The sequence below is a fragment of the Pungitius pungitius genome, chromosome 15 (genome assembly GCF_949316345.1).
Source record: "Pungitius pungitius chromosome 15, fPunPun2.1, whole genome shotgun sequence".
NCBI lineage: Eukaryota > Metazoa > Chordata > Actinopteri > Perciformes > Gasterosteidae > Pungitius > Pungitius pungitius.
Window position 1 is genome coordinate 12358141 of NC_084914.1, and position 15091 is coordinate 12373231.

General features: G+C 44.0%; 1 protein-coding gene across 5 annotated transcripts; it reads right to left on the reverse strand.

Annotated features, from left to right (window-relative positions):
* Positions 1-411: 411 nt before the first annotated feature.
* gigyf2 (GRB10 interacting GYF protein 2) lies at positions 412-14998 on the reverse strand. Of its 5 annotated transcripts, none has more exons than XM_037458666.2 (31): positions 14872-14998; positions 13314-13417; positions 13022-13073; positions 12636-12807; positions 12427-12522; positions 12072-12180; positions 10731-10836; positions 10538-10578; positions 10416-10451; positions 10225-10317; positions 9510-9703; positions 8902-9049; positions 7821-7988; positions 7553-7713; positions 7055-7211; positions 6777-6943; positions 6377-6471; positions 5719-5847; positions 5494-5624; positions 5275-5375; positions 4935-5042; positions 4514-4654; positions 4245-4397; positions 3893-4156; positions 3690-3812; positions 3127-3519; positions 2457-2662; positions 2185-2336; positions 1892-2085; positions 1581-1725; positions 412-1495 (listed from the first exon to the last, which is right to left on the reverse strand). In XM_037458666.2, the coding sequence occupies exons 3-31, from the start codon at positions 13057-13059 to the stop codon at positions 1431-1433; spliced, it is 4086 nt and encodes a 1361-aa protein (XP_037314563.2). In that variant the 5' UTR covers positions 13060-13073; positions 13314-13417; positions 14872-14998; the 3' UTR covers positions 412-1430. The 5 variants fall into 5 exon arrangements, with proteins under 5 accessions (XP_037314563.2, XP_037314562.2, XP_037314560.2 ...); XM_037458665.2 differs by having other exon boundaries at positions 9510-9706; XM_037458663.2 differs by having other exon boundaries at positions 9510-9721.
* Positions 14999-15091: the final 93 nt, after the last annotated feature.

Below are 15091 nucleotides of genomic sequence, written 5' to 3' on the forward strand. Positions count from 1 at the left end.
CACACCGGCTCCCACTTCCTCACTTGCTACTCCTTCCCTCCAGCACACAGCGGTCTTCAAACCGCTGTCACGGTGAGAGGACCTGCAGCGGTTCCTATGATGTCTCCCAGTCTCAAAGTGAAAACAATACCAGCCCGGCTGGTGAACGGTGTCAAAAAAGAAAAAAAGGGTTTCCGTTTCAGTCTAGTGACCAAGTGTCTGTGGGTTTCTTTTCCTCTTTGTGGATATCAATTCACAACTCATTTTGTGTCACATATAACTCTCGCACGCAATTTTACTTCCTGATAAGTTGTCACATTGTTTGTGATTGTGATCCAGTGGGCACCACTCATGTGCGCTTCCAGCTCTCCTGTAAATGAGATCAAAGAAACTTTGCATTTCAGTGTTTTCTGATTTGTTTGGACACAGGTGTGGACAGCCCACAGACAGTTTTATTTAATACCGTCAATAAAAAAACTCCAGATCATTTTCATATATTATAATACAGATGCAGAGTTGAAAGTTTATTCTTCAAACAGCCTAGTATTGTACAACAAATAGATAACTACTTGGAACTTTTGTCATGTCCTTAAAACAGGACATAAATGGGCACGAATCCTTGGGCTCTACCTTGTTATCATTATCCATGAACACCCAGGATAAAAAGAGAAGAGGAACGAGGGGGCGGGATTAAAGTGGAACACTGCCTTCACGCCCCCTGCGACACGGCCACATTCTACGAGTCATTTTTGATGGACGCCGGCGTCATGAAGCTACAAACCGAACGCCAACATATGGAGGCAGAGCTGGCGCCAGAATTTTTCTTTTGCTCTCCAATGACGCCATTAAGCATCAAACAACCCTATGTTTTTGTTTTCTACGTCGACAAACACCTGCGCAATGTCAATTTTGGTTGTAATGTGAACACAGCGTTGGGATGGGGGGGGGACTTCCAATAAATAAAAAACAAAAATGGATATAATTTCTGACCCTTTTCCCATAATACTCCAACCATCCCACCCATTTCTGTCCAGTTACAATTAGAGTCCAAATATGAATAATTTGTTGTCACAGAGTTTCAGGACAGTCGATGGTCGGTGGAAATCAGACCCTCTGCAGATCTCTCCGGACTGTTGAGTTGATTTGGCGATGGCTCTCTCGGATGGTCGGATGTTTCACTGGCCAGTTTGCTTCCGTTCATTTCTCCCGAAGGTCTTCGTCAGAACATTGGTCCGTGAGCAAGAAGAAAACACCCTGCCTCAGAGATCGCAGTTTGTTCGCAATCTGGAATTGATGAGATTACCAGCGTTTGTCTGATCATTTTGAAACTGAGAATATACGTGAACGTCGTGGAAGCGGTCGGGGGCGTGGAGGGGGAGGGGGGTTTGGGTAAAACAGCTGCTGTTCAAATTGGATACAGTCAGTGGAGTTGCTTGGCCGCAATCCCTTTATCAGTCGTCCAAAGTCTCTATCTCTCCCATATTCAATCTCTCAGATGACGCATTCACAGAAAAACCTGAAACAAATAAAACAATCCAATTAGCAGGGAAGATGTAAACAGCAGTGACACGTCGATCCAGATTCTTCCGATGGACTGTTACCAAGAAGGCTGGGGTCCGCGCGGACCATCTTCTGCTTCTTTTTCTTCTTCCCGGAGGTGACCGTCTCAAAGCGCTGCTGCTGGAGGCCACTGGTGTGGTTGGACTGATAGAGTGACGGCGATCCCGTTCCGCCCCATACGGAATCCTGCACAGAATGCCCCCAAACGTCAAATGGTACTATCGACCGAATGTGGTCACATGGGAGGGAAAACACTACACTTCTTTTGCTTTTCCTGATGGCGTTAAAACAAGCGCACAGGGCGCCTCACGCTGAGCCGTTCACTCACTGTTACCATTTCAGCCTTGCTCACCTGCTGCTGCTTGAGGGTTTGCTGTTGGTTCTGCGGCGCCGCTTTCGGTTGGTTAGCGTTCTGTTTGGACCGACGCTCCAGGAACTGCTTGGCAAAGTCCTTGGCCTCGGGAGTGTCCCCCAGGTAGGCCCTGACGTAGTCGTGCACCTCGTATGGGGAGTCCACCTCTTTCAGGAAGGATGCAAACGTAGGAACTGCCGGGTAGACGGATGGAGAAGGTTTGTGAGTTTGGCTCGCAGAAACGCCGATCGTTAGCCGTAGGTGGACTGCGAAGCATATTTTTAAAGTCTCACCATCCAGGTTGTTGGCTGTGTTGAGGGTGTGCAGGGTTTTCTCGCACCATTGCATGAAGGTGTCCTGCTTGCCCTTATTGACTCCTTGGAACAGCTTTAGCAGCTTTTCCTCCTCCTCAGCTTTTTTATTGGCCCGCCCACTCCCAGAGTTGCTGTACACGTACAAAACAATACAGAAAGAGGGCGAAAAGAAGGTGTGTGTATTACTCACACACTTCATATGGCAACTCCTGCTCCTTCCGGAGGTTGTGACAGGACATTTTCCTTAATACCTGAGGTTTGCGTTGCCTTTGTTGTTCTTCTGCGTGCTGCCTTTCTTTGTTGGAGGAGGTTGCTGAACGGCTTCTTTCACTGCCTCATCCCAGAAGCCCATGTTAGCGTTGTGGGTGTCACCCCAGATGCTGCTGGAGTCTGAGCCCCAGTTAGGGCACATGGTGGTGTTCACAGACCCCCACACAGAGCTACTCAGAGACGACGTCTGTGAAGAGAGAGATGCTTTCTAACACTGGTTTCCAAGGATGCAAGTCACAACAGTTAATTTCTGATTAATCTGCCTCTTACTAGCTTGACTAGTCTGTTGTTTGGCCAGAAAAGGCCCATTACTATTTCCTAAAACTCAAGTTGATTTCATTTTGAAACTGATTGATTACATTTCAGCCTCCTTTCTTCTTATCAAAATCACCTGGGTTTGTTAGAATGAAAGAGGTGGCCTTGTTTACATTTTGGTCCATATCTTCAGGCAATTATTCCTAAAGTGTATAAACTGCAAAGAGTTTTAGCGCTTACCAATTTAAATAAAAATCTGCATTGTGTAAAATTCTGGGCATTGAATGGGAAGTTCAGCAAATGTCAAAATGTTGCTAATTCTTAATGAAATCCCTGCAGTTCTACATAGACTGATGTTTTTTAGCCAATAAGACACTGTGTGTGTAGGTCACATACAGTTCTGTTTTGAGAGCAGGCCTGTTGGGTGACGATGGAGTGTGGCTGCTGCTGTGGCTGCGACTGCGGCTGCTGCTGCCTAGGCGGCGGTGGTTGCTGTTGTACTACTTGTTGTTGTTGTTGTTGTTGTAATAGTAGTTGCTGCTGCTGTTGTTGCTGTTGTTGTTGTTGTTGCTGCTGCTGCTGTTGCTGCTGCTGCTGCTGCTGCTGCTGCTGCTCCTTCCGCTGTTTCATCTGCTGGGCTTCCTCCCTTTGAATCTCCAGCAAAGATTTGGTAGCAGTTGGCTGTTTGGCCACACTCCCCCAACCAGACAACTTGGACTGGGGCTGCTGAGACAGATGTAAGGCCTGCTGCTGCTGTACTTTGAGGAGTTCTTGTTGCTGACGTCGCTGCTGTGGGGTTGAAATAAAAAGGGGTACACTGTAGCGTAGGAATACACAGAATATATGATTTTTTTAAAGAATTGCCTGAATGAAAAGACTCAGTCAAGGAGCTTGACTTTGCACTGAGTAGAGGCACTAAAACATTGGTGTGACGTGAACTCGAGGCTCGCTGCATTTACCTCCTCCCGCGTCTGTCGCTCTCTCTCCTCCTCCAGCTTCTGGATCTCAGCCAGTGACAGGGCGCTCTGAGCCTGGTTCACAGCGCTGACCGACTGCTGGCCCCACTTTGAAGAGGACGGCAGCTGCAGAGCAGAAAGGCGTTTTAAAAATGCCAAATACCTTTTGTACGTGCTATTTTCACTGACGTATCCTGCACGCTTACCTTCATTTGTGCAAGTTGCTGCTGCTGCTGCTGTTGAAGTCTCCTGAGAGCCTCTTGTTGCTGCTGCCTCTGTCTCTGTAGCTCCTGCTGCTTTTGGACCTCCTGCTCCCTCTTCTTCTGCTCCTCCAGTTGTTGTTGGGCCATAGCAGCAGCAGCTGCCGCAGCAGCAGCAACAGCTGCTGCCGCCTCTTCCTCCGCTCGCTTTTCCTCCTCCCGCCTCCTTAATGCTTCAAGTTCCTCCTGCTGCTTCCTGCGCTCCTCCGCCTGATGAGGTAGAAAACATTGCACTTTAGGGAGACATTTCACAAATCCAGAAAGGAAGTAGAAAGTATATGACATTTCCATAGCTTGCCTGTTTGCGAAGGAACTCTTCCCGTTTATTTCTCTCCTCCTCTTCCCTCCGCCTCTCCTCTAATCGACGGAGAGCTTCCTCTTGTGCCATTCTCTCCTCTTCCTGTCTGCGCTGAGCCTCTTCTTGCTCTTGCTGCCGTCTTAATGCTGCCTCCTGGAATCGTACAACACTGGGTCAGTCCTCAACAGCCATCAGAGAACCGGGTCTCACAATGAAACAGCAGCTCAACGGTTTGGATGCTTCAGATCGATATAATTTGAATGCTCGACCTGTTTTTCCCGTGCCAGCTCCTCTTCTTCCAAGCGTTTGCGTTCCTCCTCCTGTCGAGCCCTCAGGGCCTCCTCCAGATGTTTCCTTTCCTCTTCCTCCCTTTTGGCTCTCATTTCTGCATCACGCCTCTCCAACTCCAACTGTCACAAGAGACAATCCAAAATCCCCCTTCATTGTATTATCCGAAAAGATGAATTGAGAATGCACTTCTACATCTTATCATCATTGATTCATCAGCCTAATAACTACCGTAAATTCCAGACTATAGAGCGCACCTGAATATAAGCCGCACTACTTAAATTTAGAACAAAAAAAAGATGCGTACATATGTAAGCCGCACCGGTCTATAAGCTGCAGGTGAAAAACGACTGCTGACGCACATTCACATTGTGCATCACATTGCCGCCTCCAACGTCTCACCATTGATTTATTAATGGCAAGTTTACGTGCATCTGCGCGGTTTCCTTCTCCGACAGCCAGATTTGTTGCCCGTAACCTGCACCTGTCTGTTTTGCTCTCGCGCGTTCGCTGGTAAAAAAAAAAATGATACATTAGCCACACCGTTGTATAAGCCATAGGGTTCAAAGTGTGGGAAAAAAGTAGTGGCTTATAGTCCGGAATTTACATTTGAATATTTGAATGCAATTTATTTCATCTTACAAATGACAACATTCTTAGGCTTTCAAAAACACTCATACATGTGTCTTTATACAAAGCGATGAGATGCCTTAACTTTACTAGAAACATTTCCATTGTTTACCTTTGCAGACTTTGACTTCTCTACCTGTTGCATCTGCTCGATGGTCGGCGCCTGAGCCACAGAGTCTATAGGCAAATCCCACACGCTGCTGCCATCCCACGCTGTTGTGTGACATAATATGATGCATTAGACCCGTCATAATAAGACCGGGACCCTTTCTGTTCCGCTCTTGTGTTCCAAGAGAAACAAACGCTGTAGAACATTTAAGGTAGAGCTCACTGTTTGGAGCAGCTTGTTGAACGTTTGATGTGCAGGAAGCCTGAGAGGACGCGTTCTGCATTTCCCACACGGAACCGTTGTCTGGTACAGACAGGGATCGGGTTACAGGAGGTAGTGGGCTTTCAGATGCTCTACAAAAAACCCACAACACACACGTAAATATACATGCAACACAAGATTTCGAAACAACAAAGCACGGATGGATTTAGAGGTGGTATAATCAACCTTAGTTTGAGAGCCTGGTATTGCTGCAGAAGCAAATTGATCTGCTGTTGGTGTTGCTGCTGCTGTTGAAGAGGTGCTGAGCTGAGAGCTGCAGCTTTCTGCTGGGCCAGGGCCTGAGCATACTGCTGTCTGAGTGGTGAAAGACGAAGAGATATCGAAATAAGAAACAAACAGGATTTAGCATTGGAATAATATTAGCGGATGATTCATGTGCATCTCATGTTCATTACCAGATGCGACAGTGACGTTAGTAATGTTTGCAGCTTTTGAGAGTGCGTTTCATCATGTAAAAACATGGTCCTGGAGAGACAGACTGTTGTGGGTACCACCACTGAAGGGCTTTTGAGCATGGATGTAATTGAAATTGCCATCCCTACAGTTAGAGTTGGCACCAAAATGAAGGAGCGTAGGAAGCTCCTGGGTGAATTTGGCAAAGCTAGAAGGTTTCTAAATGTTGGAGATTTTCCATTATGTGGTTGAGGGCCATTTTGAGGTGTGCGGGGCATACGTTAGCTCATTAAGCTATTTCTTCATTGAGTTTAGGAAGTAAGGCATATGGTAAATGACTAGATTTAGATATTTTTCTTTGTCTCACACACACGATGCGACTGCGAAAAAAAAAAAAGAATTAAAAAAAGTGATCTGGAGCCTGGCGTACCTGAGGAGGTATTGATATTGGAGCTGCTGTAACTGGTAGAGATTGAGAGCGGTGAGCTCTTGCTGTCTCTTCAACCTCTCCTGATCACCATCCCCCTGCATTAGACAATTGGAATAAATCATGGAGTCCAAGAGCTCAGGCAAAAGGTAGCTACAAACAAACAATCTCAATGGTATGTGTAAAAAATGGGCAAGATGCCTTTTCTATGTTGCTTTAAAAAGAAACTAGGACAGTCAGCGAAAAGGTTCTTCAAACTATTTTATAAATACATGGATTCCTCTAAAAGATCTAAGGATTAAAAGAGTGGCATAGCACACCACCTGTAGGCCACGGCTAGTACAGATTAAAAGAATAAACTTTGGACACGGGGAATAAAACCGCCAATCATCATTCAGCCTACCTGTAAAGGCGGTGGTGCATGGCCTGGAGTAAACGGTACTCTCCCCCATATCTTCATGATCTCTCCAAGAGCTTGAAATACTTCGTCGCATCCTCTTTTGACCAAGAGAGACATCGTGAAGTAACCAGCCTGGAACCATTCAGTCATCTCGTGGTTGTTGAATGGACCTGAGGGGGAACAAAAAGTTTTAGGGGCGCAGTTTTGAAGATAATAGGACAAAATAGATGCAAAGCAGTCAAGTTACATTTTGAGGGCTCAAAAAACCCCTCTCATCTTACCCTGGATCTCCCCTTGGGGGTCTTTGTAGAACCACTTGAGAGCCGCCTCGTGGGTGAGCGACAGGCCTGCAGGTTTGGGCTTCTCTGAAGTCTTTGCTGTAAGTCTGTCATCATCCACCACACTATCCTGTAGGTAAGCCACCATCTTTTCTGCCTCCTGGGGAAAGGTCGGAGCCAAGATACAGCGATAGAATTTTAGAAAGGTACAGCATGACTCATAAGCGTGTTTAAAATCAAGATTGAAAGGCCTCTTGCTTCCGCTTTGGAAATGAGCCATCAAATTGGTTTCTGGGAGTTAGAGGGGTAAGAAATTGTATGATTGGTTTTATTGTCTTTTATGATAAATTCACTTTGAAATCCAAGGGTTCATTAAGAATGGAAGTTATATCACTGCTTTAATATTCATTAAATGCTCACTTTCCTTTTAGATTCCAAGGTTTTTGATGTGCTATGACGGTTTTGGGAATAAAGGGGTCGCCCTAACTCCTACTAACTTACCTGCTCAAAGTGTTTCAGTCCATCTTCATCTGTATCATGTGACACAGCCGTGGGCCTGCCTATAGGTGCCATTATACTTGAAGGGAAAGGATTGTTCATGGCCACAGGAATCTCCAGAGGCTTTTGCGGTAGCTGGATGCTGGGTGATTGAGCAGATACTTCTGTATAAACAGCATAAAGAAAAAGCAGATTTTGGCAGGTTTACTTATAAAAACAACATGCGAAGAAAATGCCACATTTACTACACAATTGAAGACGCATATCCCACCTGTTCTGGTTGTACTATGGTTCATGGGTAGGGAGTCGAGCATGCTGTTTGACATAGGGATGCGCAGGGGCACTTTGCAAAGCTCTGATTGGAGCTCTAGGGGGGGCTGCCGTTCAGCTGGCCTCTCAGCCTCTTCTGTTCTGTTGGGCTGGGCAGGAACCTGGGGCTCTGAGAGAGGGGTAGGAAGAGGTTAAGTCACAGGTAAAAGACTCCTCGGATGTTCAACAACTCTAATAAATATAACAATAATAGCAAGGACATGTGACGGTACCATAACTTATACAACTGCGACCCTCAATTAAAAAAAAAAAAAAGTTTTCATAATAGTTGATTCTAAAATAATTGACAATGAGAACCTCTTCCATGTCAGCCATCTTTCGCGATTTGAAATTGTTGACAGTAAATTCGTATTACACCATTGTGGTTTGTGGATAAGGCAGCCACCATCTGACTAGCAATCAATTGTGTCTTTCTGTGTCCTTAACAACAAATATGGCCTTGTAAATCGTATTCATTAATAAGTGTAGTGTTATACTTACTGCGTGATTTCTAAAATATAACTGGGACAAATTATAGTAACCAAGGCCAACAAAGATCACAAGCAGAATACAATTGAGCTGTAGACAGAAGGGCTGGCTAAACAAAAGCACTACGCGAGTACTGCATACACAGAGATTAATATTGATTTTGTGTTGCATATCAATGCTGAATATTTGAAACTGTTCCGATAAACATTTACTGCATTATAGGTAATCAAGTACCAGCTCTGCATTCTGCTCCCCCCTCAAACGAACAGCACCATACCCTGTCTCCTCCAACTCACTCAGTATTGTCTTGTTGTTACCCTTCTCAATCATTTTGTTGGAGTAGAAAACTTTTGTTTTGGTTATTTTGGCCTTCCTGAACATTTGGTTATTTAGTTTGCCAGTATAATGATGAAATATCTCCTTTATATCACCTTTAGCTGGAAGATTATTGCATGTTCTTGTTTATGCTTCTCATAAAACTTGAAACATGACTACTATTAAATAATAACAAATTAACTATAGAAAAAAAAGATGAGAAAATCAAACCATCTGACCTTCTTGTTCGGATTCCCTTCTGGCCTCAGCTACCATTTCTTTGGTTTCCCTGGGCTGACAGTCATCTTCCTCCAGGCCCTCTTCACACTCTTCCAAGGGTCTGAAGTCCAGCTCTCCCTCCTCCAGGATCGGCTCCTTGGAGGATTTCTGAAAACACAAAGAAAACATCAACACCACTCTGACTTATTCTATTGACTCCGATTCATATAGAATGCCAATCATGTCAAAGGAATTAGTTGCTCCATATTAGAGCCACAAATTAGTGAAGACAAGCAATTTATATATAATCAGTACTGTGCCCGTTAAACACTTGCAGGTCGCAGATTTCTTGAGTTTGTCTCATTCAAACAAACTTCACATCCTAATTAATACACCTGCCATGGTAGTTGCATCCCCTAACAATGCTAGAGCATCTATTTGGGTACAAAACTCTCACACCAACATGGAGGGAGAGTGAGCTTTATCCAGAATGCCTGGAACAGTTAGCAGGGCCCCCAATAGTGAATATGTCTCAACATCTCACGATTTCAAACTCCCCCTCCAAGTCTATCGATGCTTAATTTCAACTACAACCACAGATTGTATTTAAGCAAAACCGTTCTCTCACCTTGAGTGAGAGGAAGGCCCCCGATGAGTCGAAGGTGCCCGCCTCCTCCTCTGCGTCCTCCAGACACCACTCTGGCAGGCTGTCCCTCTCGTCCTCAAAGCTGCCGCTACCCGACCGCGGCCTCCTGTAGCCGCGCTCATCTTCTCTCGCATCAAATGGGAAACGACGACGCTGCTCCGCGAGTTCCCGCCACCCTGCTGACCGAGGACCCTCTGAGGTAAATATTTCACATTGACAGCCAATAATGATCTAATGATCTGCCTGAACCTAATCAATTCCAGTACTAATAACAACAACTTTGAAATGTTATTTTCAGCAATTCCATTAAGATCCAGTCCAGTTCAAAAGCACAGGGAAGTACCAGGTCACCATTGAATTTTTCCCCTTTAATAAAACATGGACCTGTAATTCGTACCCGTCATTTGTCATATGGTTCTGGAAGCAAAGCTGACAAACCAAGCGCTATAGAGAAAGAAAAAGTGGAGCACTACATAGCTCAAGCAGGTGGTGTGAAATAAAAGTATTTTCCTGTTGCTTCTTGAGATACAACCCATACGGCAAACAGCAGTAAACCATAAATACATCATCAAGAATAGACTTATTGGTAATGCAATCAGTGATGTGTTCCCCGCCCCCGGGCTCAGGGGGCCCCACCAGTCACTGTCCCATTGACACCCTTTCAGGTGCCCGCCCCCACCATCAACCTCCTACTTACCATTCTGAGAAGAACGCCAGTTCTCACTCTCTGAGCGTGTGAAATCATGCTTCCTCGGTAGGCCTGGGACAGCATCCTCATAGTTGCTCCGGACTGCAAAGGGTGGAGAGGTGGTTAATTAGGGTAAGAAAAACTATTTTTTTGTCAAAAATCTGAATTCACTGTTTAATTAAGCTAAGAAGTTCACTTACTGTGATTCATCGGAAAATGCCCTGGGGAAACTTCCACTACGGTAAACAAAAACAAGTAAATAAGCCAGTGCATTTGACATTTCAACTTTGACATGTAATGATTACTTGGTTGTGACACCAACCTGGGTCTTTTCGACCTGGCTTTTCAAACCGCCGCTCTCCCCTGGTGAGAAAAAGAAAGAAAGACACATTTAGTTGGGAAAAAATAAGTTTTATTTCTGTCTGGAAAAAAATAAACCCCCTATTGAACATCTATACATTGTCCAAAGAAGAGCAGGCTTCTTACATCAGGTCAACAAAAGGAAATTTTGATACCTTTCTTCCCAGCTTTGGGAACGATGCATCTCCCTCGCTCCACGACCAAAACCTTCCACGTCATCAAAACTTCTTTGGTAAAAACCTCCATCTCCTCTTCCCCGGCCTGAAAACAATCACGCCACAACTCAATATAACTGGAGGAGGTCGAGTTGCCGTTGACTGCGTGAACTACCAATTTTACATTCTAATCACAGATCTGACTGCAGCAGAGGGTTTCATAAAAAAACAACGTTTTATAATAAAGATGATCAGAGTTTATACCCACCCCCACTGTTAAACACGCATAACCAAAACATACAAAGATAATTGAACTACGGCAGAATTTGCTAAATCTTTGTGCTGTACACCCTTCCCTTTTTAAATCCAAGGATGTCCTTTAACCCACTCGTGGTTAATTCATTTGTCACCTCCAATATTCATAGACCATATTTTCTAACAGTGACATAGCAGTTAGACTATGGTATCCTGATGCACAGTACCGGTCTAAACACACTTTCTCATTCATTTGAGTGAGCCTTTGACTGGTACTGTACATATATTCAGTGTCTGTCAGAGGGCAAAACAATATTGAGCACTATCGACATCTTCTCCACTTATCCATTATAACAATATAACAATACTCTCTATATGACATGGACTGACCTTTAAATTTGGCAGTTTAGAAAAAGTTTTATAAATAACGAACAAATAACAAAGTTAATTGGAAGTACATGAAAGCCGACAGAGATTTTAACAGCTGCTGCTACAGATCCAGTTTGAACTACTGATCTGTCTGCACCTAAAGCTGGGAATGCGAACTGAGAGTTAAGCCCAGAGTCCTCAACAGCAAAGAGAAGGCGACCACCTTTCTCAGGAATAAATTTGCACTGGTTTTACAGTTATGAATAATGATGACCTAGCATAAGAAATATATACAATGAAACCCACATTTGATATTAATGTCATCCAGATCATTGCTGGAACTAATACAAAAGGACTTGGACTGACAGAAATCGTTATTAAATGAAGGAACAAATGGCGAAAGACAACCAAGAATTGAATTGAATAAAAATCATACCGATCTAGCCCTGGTAAAAGCCAATAACTTTGCGACATCATTACTTTACTCAGAGTATAAAGAGTATAAACTCCAAAGTGCCAATATAACATTCCCAGTCTCGGTAGGGGGAATTCTTCAAACTATCTGAAGTTGTTGGGGCCTCTGAAACTGTAAAGCTAAATAGCTTAAATAAAAGCTTGTTTAAATAAAGGACAATTCATCATAGGACCACCACAGCATAACACAACAGGCAGCTACTTATCTTTGAAATTAGAAAGGGAACAAGAGGAAATTCTTACCTCTACCCCTTGAGGTACTTCGGCCTCTTGGTGCCCCTACTATCGGACCGCCTCCTCGTCCTGCCAGCCGAAGTACAGCCGCACTGTTTACAGACATGGAAAAATTTCTCTGCAAGCACAAAAGAGGGAGGGGAGCAACAGGGACAAAACACAAGCTGTTAGCTCTCCTCTTTGCACCTGCTCTTTATTTGGTACCCTTATTGCCAAAAGTACAGTAAATGACATTAAGGCACCAACGGCCCTGAGGTCAATGTGACATTTATTTTAACTATATAAATAGTTCAAATCCAGATAGAGGAGTTTCTGATCTCTTTATTTCTCCCCAAAATAAAAGACCTAATACAAGTATTCCTACCTGTTCTTCCTCTGTAAAAGACACGAGTGCCAGAGGCGGCAAGGGCTCCTCTTGCAATATGGGCAGGAACTCCTTATCGTGTAGGTCTATAGGGATCTAAACAATCATAGACACCACTGTCAAGATGCAAGCAGGTTTCAAAGAACATTTCAGTCAGGTTGCCGTCAAGCATGCAAACAGCTAAGATTAGGACATTATGGGCATCAAACCTTGTTATCCTTTACATAAAGTGCTAGCATTTCTTCTCTCCCGTAGCGATAGTCGGCAAGTTTATACTTTGGCAATGCGGGGGAGAGGGGTGGAGACGCAATCCCGCAGCCACCGCCTCCACCAACACTGCCACCTCCGCTACCACCACCACCTCCAGACAAGGCACGGAGCCTGGATGGGGAGAGAGAGAGAGCAAGAGAGGGGAATTATGGTAAACACATGGTAAGGGACAGAGGAAGGGAACGCAACAGATAAGCTGAGGTGGCACTTGACATGTCTGGACATGTGTAGGAAAGCTGCACTTGGTCCCACCACAAAACCAGTTTGGCTACCTACAAATCCCTTCGGTCAGAAAAGTCGTAAAACTCCACGGCAGTTCATTTACCATTCTGGTCCAAAGTTAAGTGTCTGAGTCTCGTCCATTCTTCCTTGAAGTTCTGCAAATATGAAACAGGAGAAAAATACATACCGGTCAGTAAATACTGCTATGGGGTATTCTACAGCTTGACAGAAAAAAACTACTATATCTTCCAATTTGGATAACTAAAATAAAAGCATGTTTGCTATCAATAGAAACAACCATTCCAAAGTTGTTTAAGCATTTTAGTAGAGATAAATGGTTAATTTAACAAGTCATCTGTCTGAAAGTATTTTGAAAATATTTATGATTTTATCACCTGCTTTAATGTTTTACAACTCCCAAGGATATTCAGCCCATCCACTAGCACACAAGCAGTGTTCAATTTCAGTCTGCTAAAGCTATTTTAGGAAGTCTCTCGGTCTGTAAAGAGTGTAGACCACACACACACACACACACACACACCTGTAATTATCGATGGTGGTTGCACTTATAATACAAATATAAAAAACTCAAAACAACAACTTGTTGATGTGTCCCTTGCACTTAGGCCTGAAAGCATAGACGTATTGAGGGGCTCACCCAAATATGAGGCACAAACGCTAACAGTGGCCAGAGAGCACCGATGACCATATGGAAGCCAGGATAAGCCACGTGTAAGTTGTGGTACTTACAGCAATAAAATCAGCGACTTACGTTAGCAGCATTTACGCCTATTCTCCACTGCGTTTCGCACACTTGCCGGTATCAATACACATTTAACAGAAATAACGTTACGTTTGAAATCATTTGAGAGTCAAAGCTCACATACTCCCACATTTCTAGCTAAAACAACTTTTATTCATAGGGTTCTGTCGACTTTCGATTCATTAACTAAAAAGGCAACTGCTGAATTCAGCTGAAGTATAATGAATGACCACGATGTTCTTGCATAACGTTAGTTGTCGCGATTGTTGACTCCACCGTGTAACATTGATGCTAAGCAAATAGCAAAGCTATGATCAGCGGTTAGTCACTCAGACCCACTCCGATGTTGTAAATTGTAGCGTGACAGAAACAAGAGATGGTTAAGTGACTGATTCAAGTTAATGTCAAAAGCTTGCAAGAGTGATCAATCGGAATGGTTTAACGTTAGTGGAAATCATCCGAATAGGTTAACGATACCAACATGACGTTAGCTTGCAACGTGAGCTAACAAGTCAAATAAATGGCCAACAAGGATCATTAAAGTTAAGCAAAGGTTAAAACACATGACGCTAGTAACTGACACAAACCAACAGGGAGTTCACTACAGTATAACCGTGGGTATGTAAGGTATGACCCGAGTTGTAGTGGAAGTGCCACTTGCTACATGCTGGTGCCACACCAGTGTATTTATGCTAGCGGGTTCGCTATCAGCAGTTGGCCAACTGACGTTAGCTACCTAGCAGTGTTATAACCCATCGTTACTAATGTATGCATGTCATACGTACATATCGACATCCGTTTCTGCTACATTCGGTTAATATGGGAGAGCCCATATTGACATAACGTATGTTATAATGTATAACATACGCAACAATGCTCGGACACATTAGTTAATCTCTATCCTCAACACTTGTAGCTAGCACATGCTAACAGGTTGGCTACCTAGCTACACGCGGCCTTCGAACAAACTGGATCCACAACAACAGTTCCTTGACGAAACGTCCGGCCCTTTACACGGCCCGGAGTGGCACACAGAATCACTCGAGCCCGGTGCTTCAAGGCCAAGTAAACATGGTCGTTAAAGAAGAGTCCCAAGAACACCTGCTCGTCAGAATATGACTCACTGACATGGCACTTTACTTAAATGTAAGAATTTTCTTTGCTAGTGTATTAAACTTTGGCTGTCTTACCTCGGCTTGTTCTGACAGCACAAGGTTTGTATGCGAGTTGTGTGGCTCTCTCTCTCTCTCTCTCTCTCTCTCTCTCGTTTTCCACAAGATGGCTGAGTTTGGGTCACATGACAATTGATAAAACCCGTATGCTGTGGACAGATTTGCTGACTGCTGCGTAATGTCAGACGGCCAATATTACCACTCAAGTTATAAATAGTATATATTATTGTTATACGTG

Bases quoted from the DNA above. Each gene is read 5' to 3' on its own strand.
- gigyf2 (XM_037458663.2), bottom strand. From the start codon at position 13,059: ATGGACGAGACTCAGACACTTAACTTTGGACCAGAATG. The intron at 12,181-12,426 runs GTAGGAATACTT...TTGTGCTTGCAG, and splicing joins CTTTTACAGAGGAAGAACAG to AGAAATTTTTCCATGTCTGT. The intron at 2,086-2,184 runs GTGAGACTTTAA...TCTACCCGGCAG, and splicing joins CACAGCCAACAACCTGGATG to TTCCTACGTTTGCATCCTTC.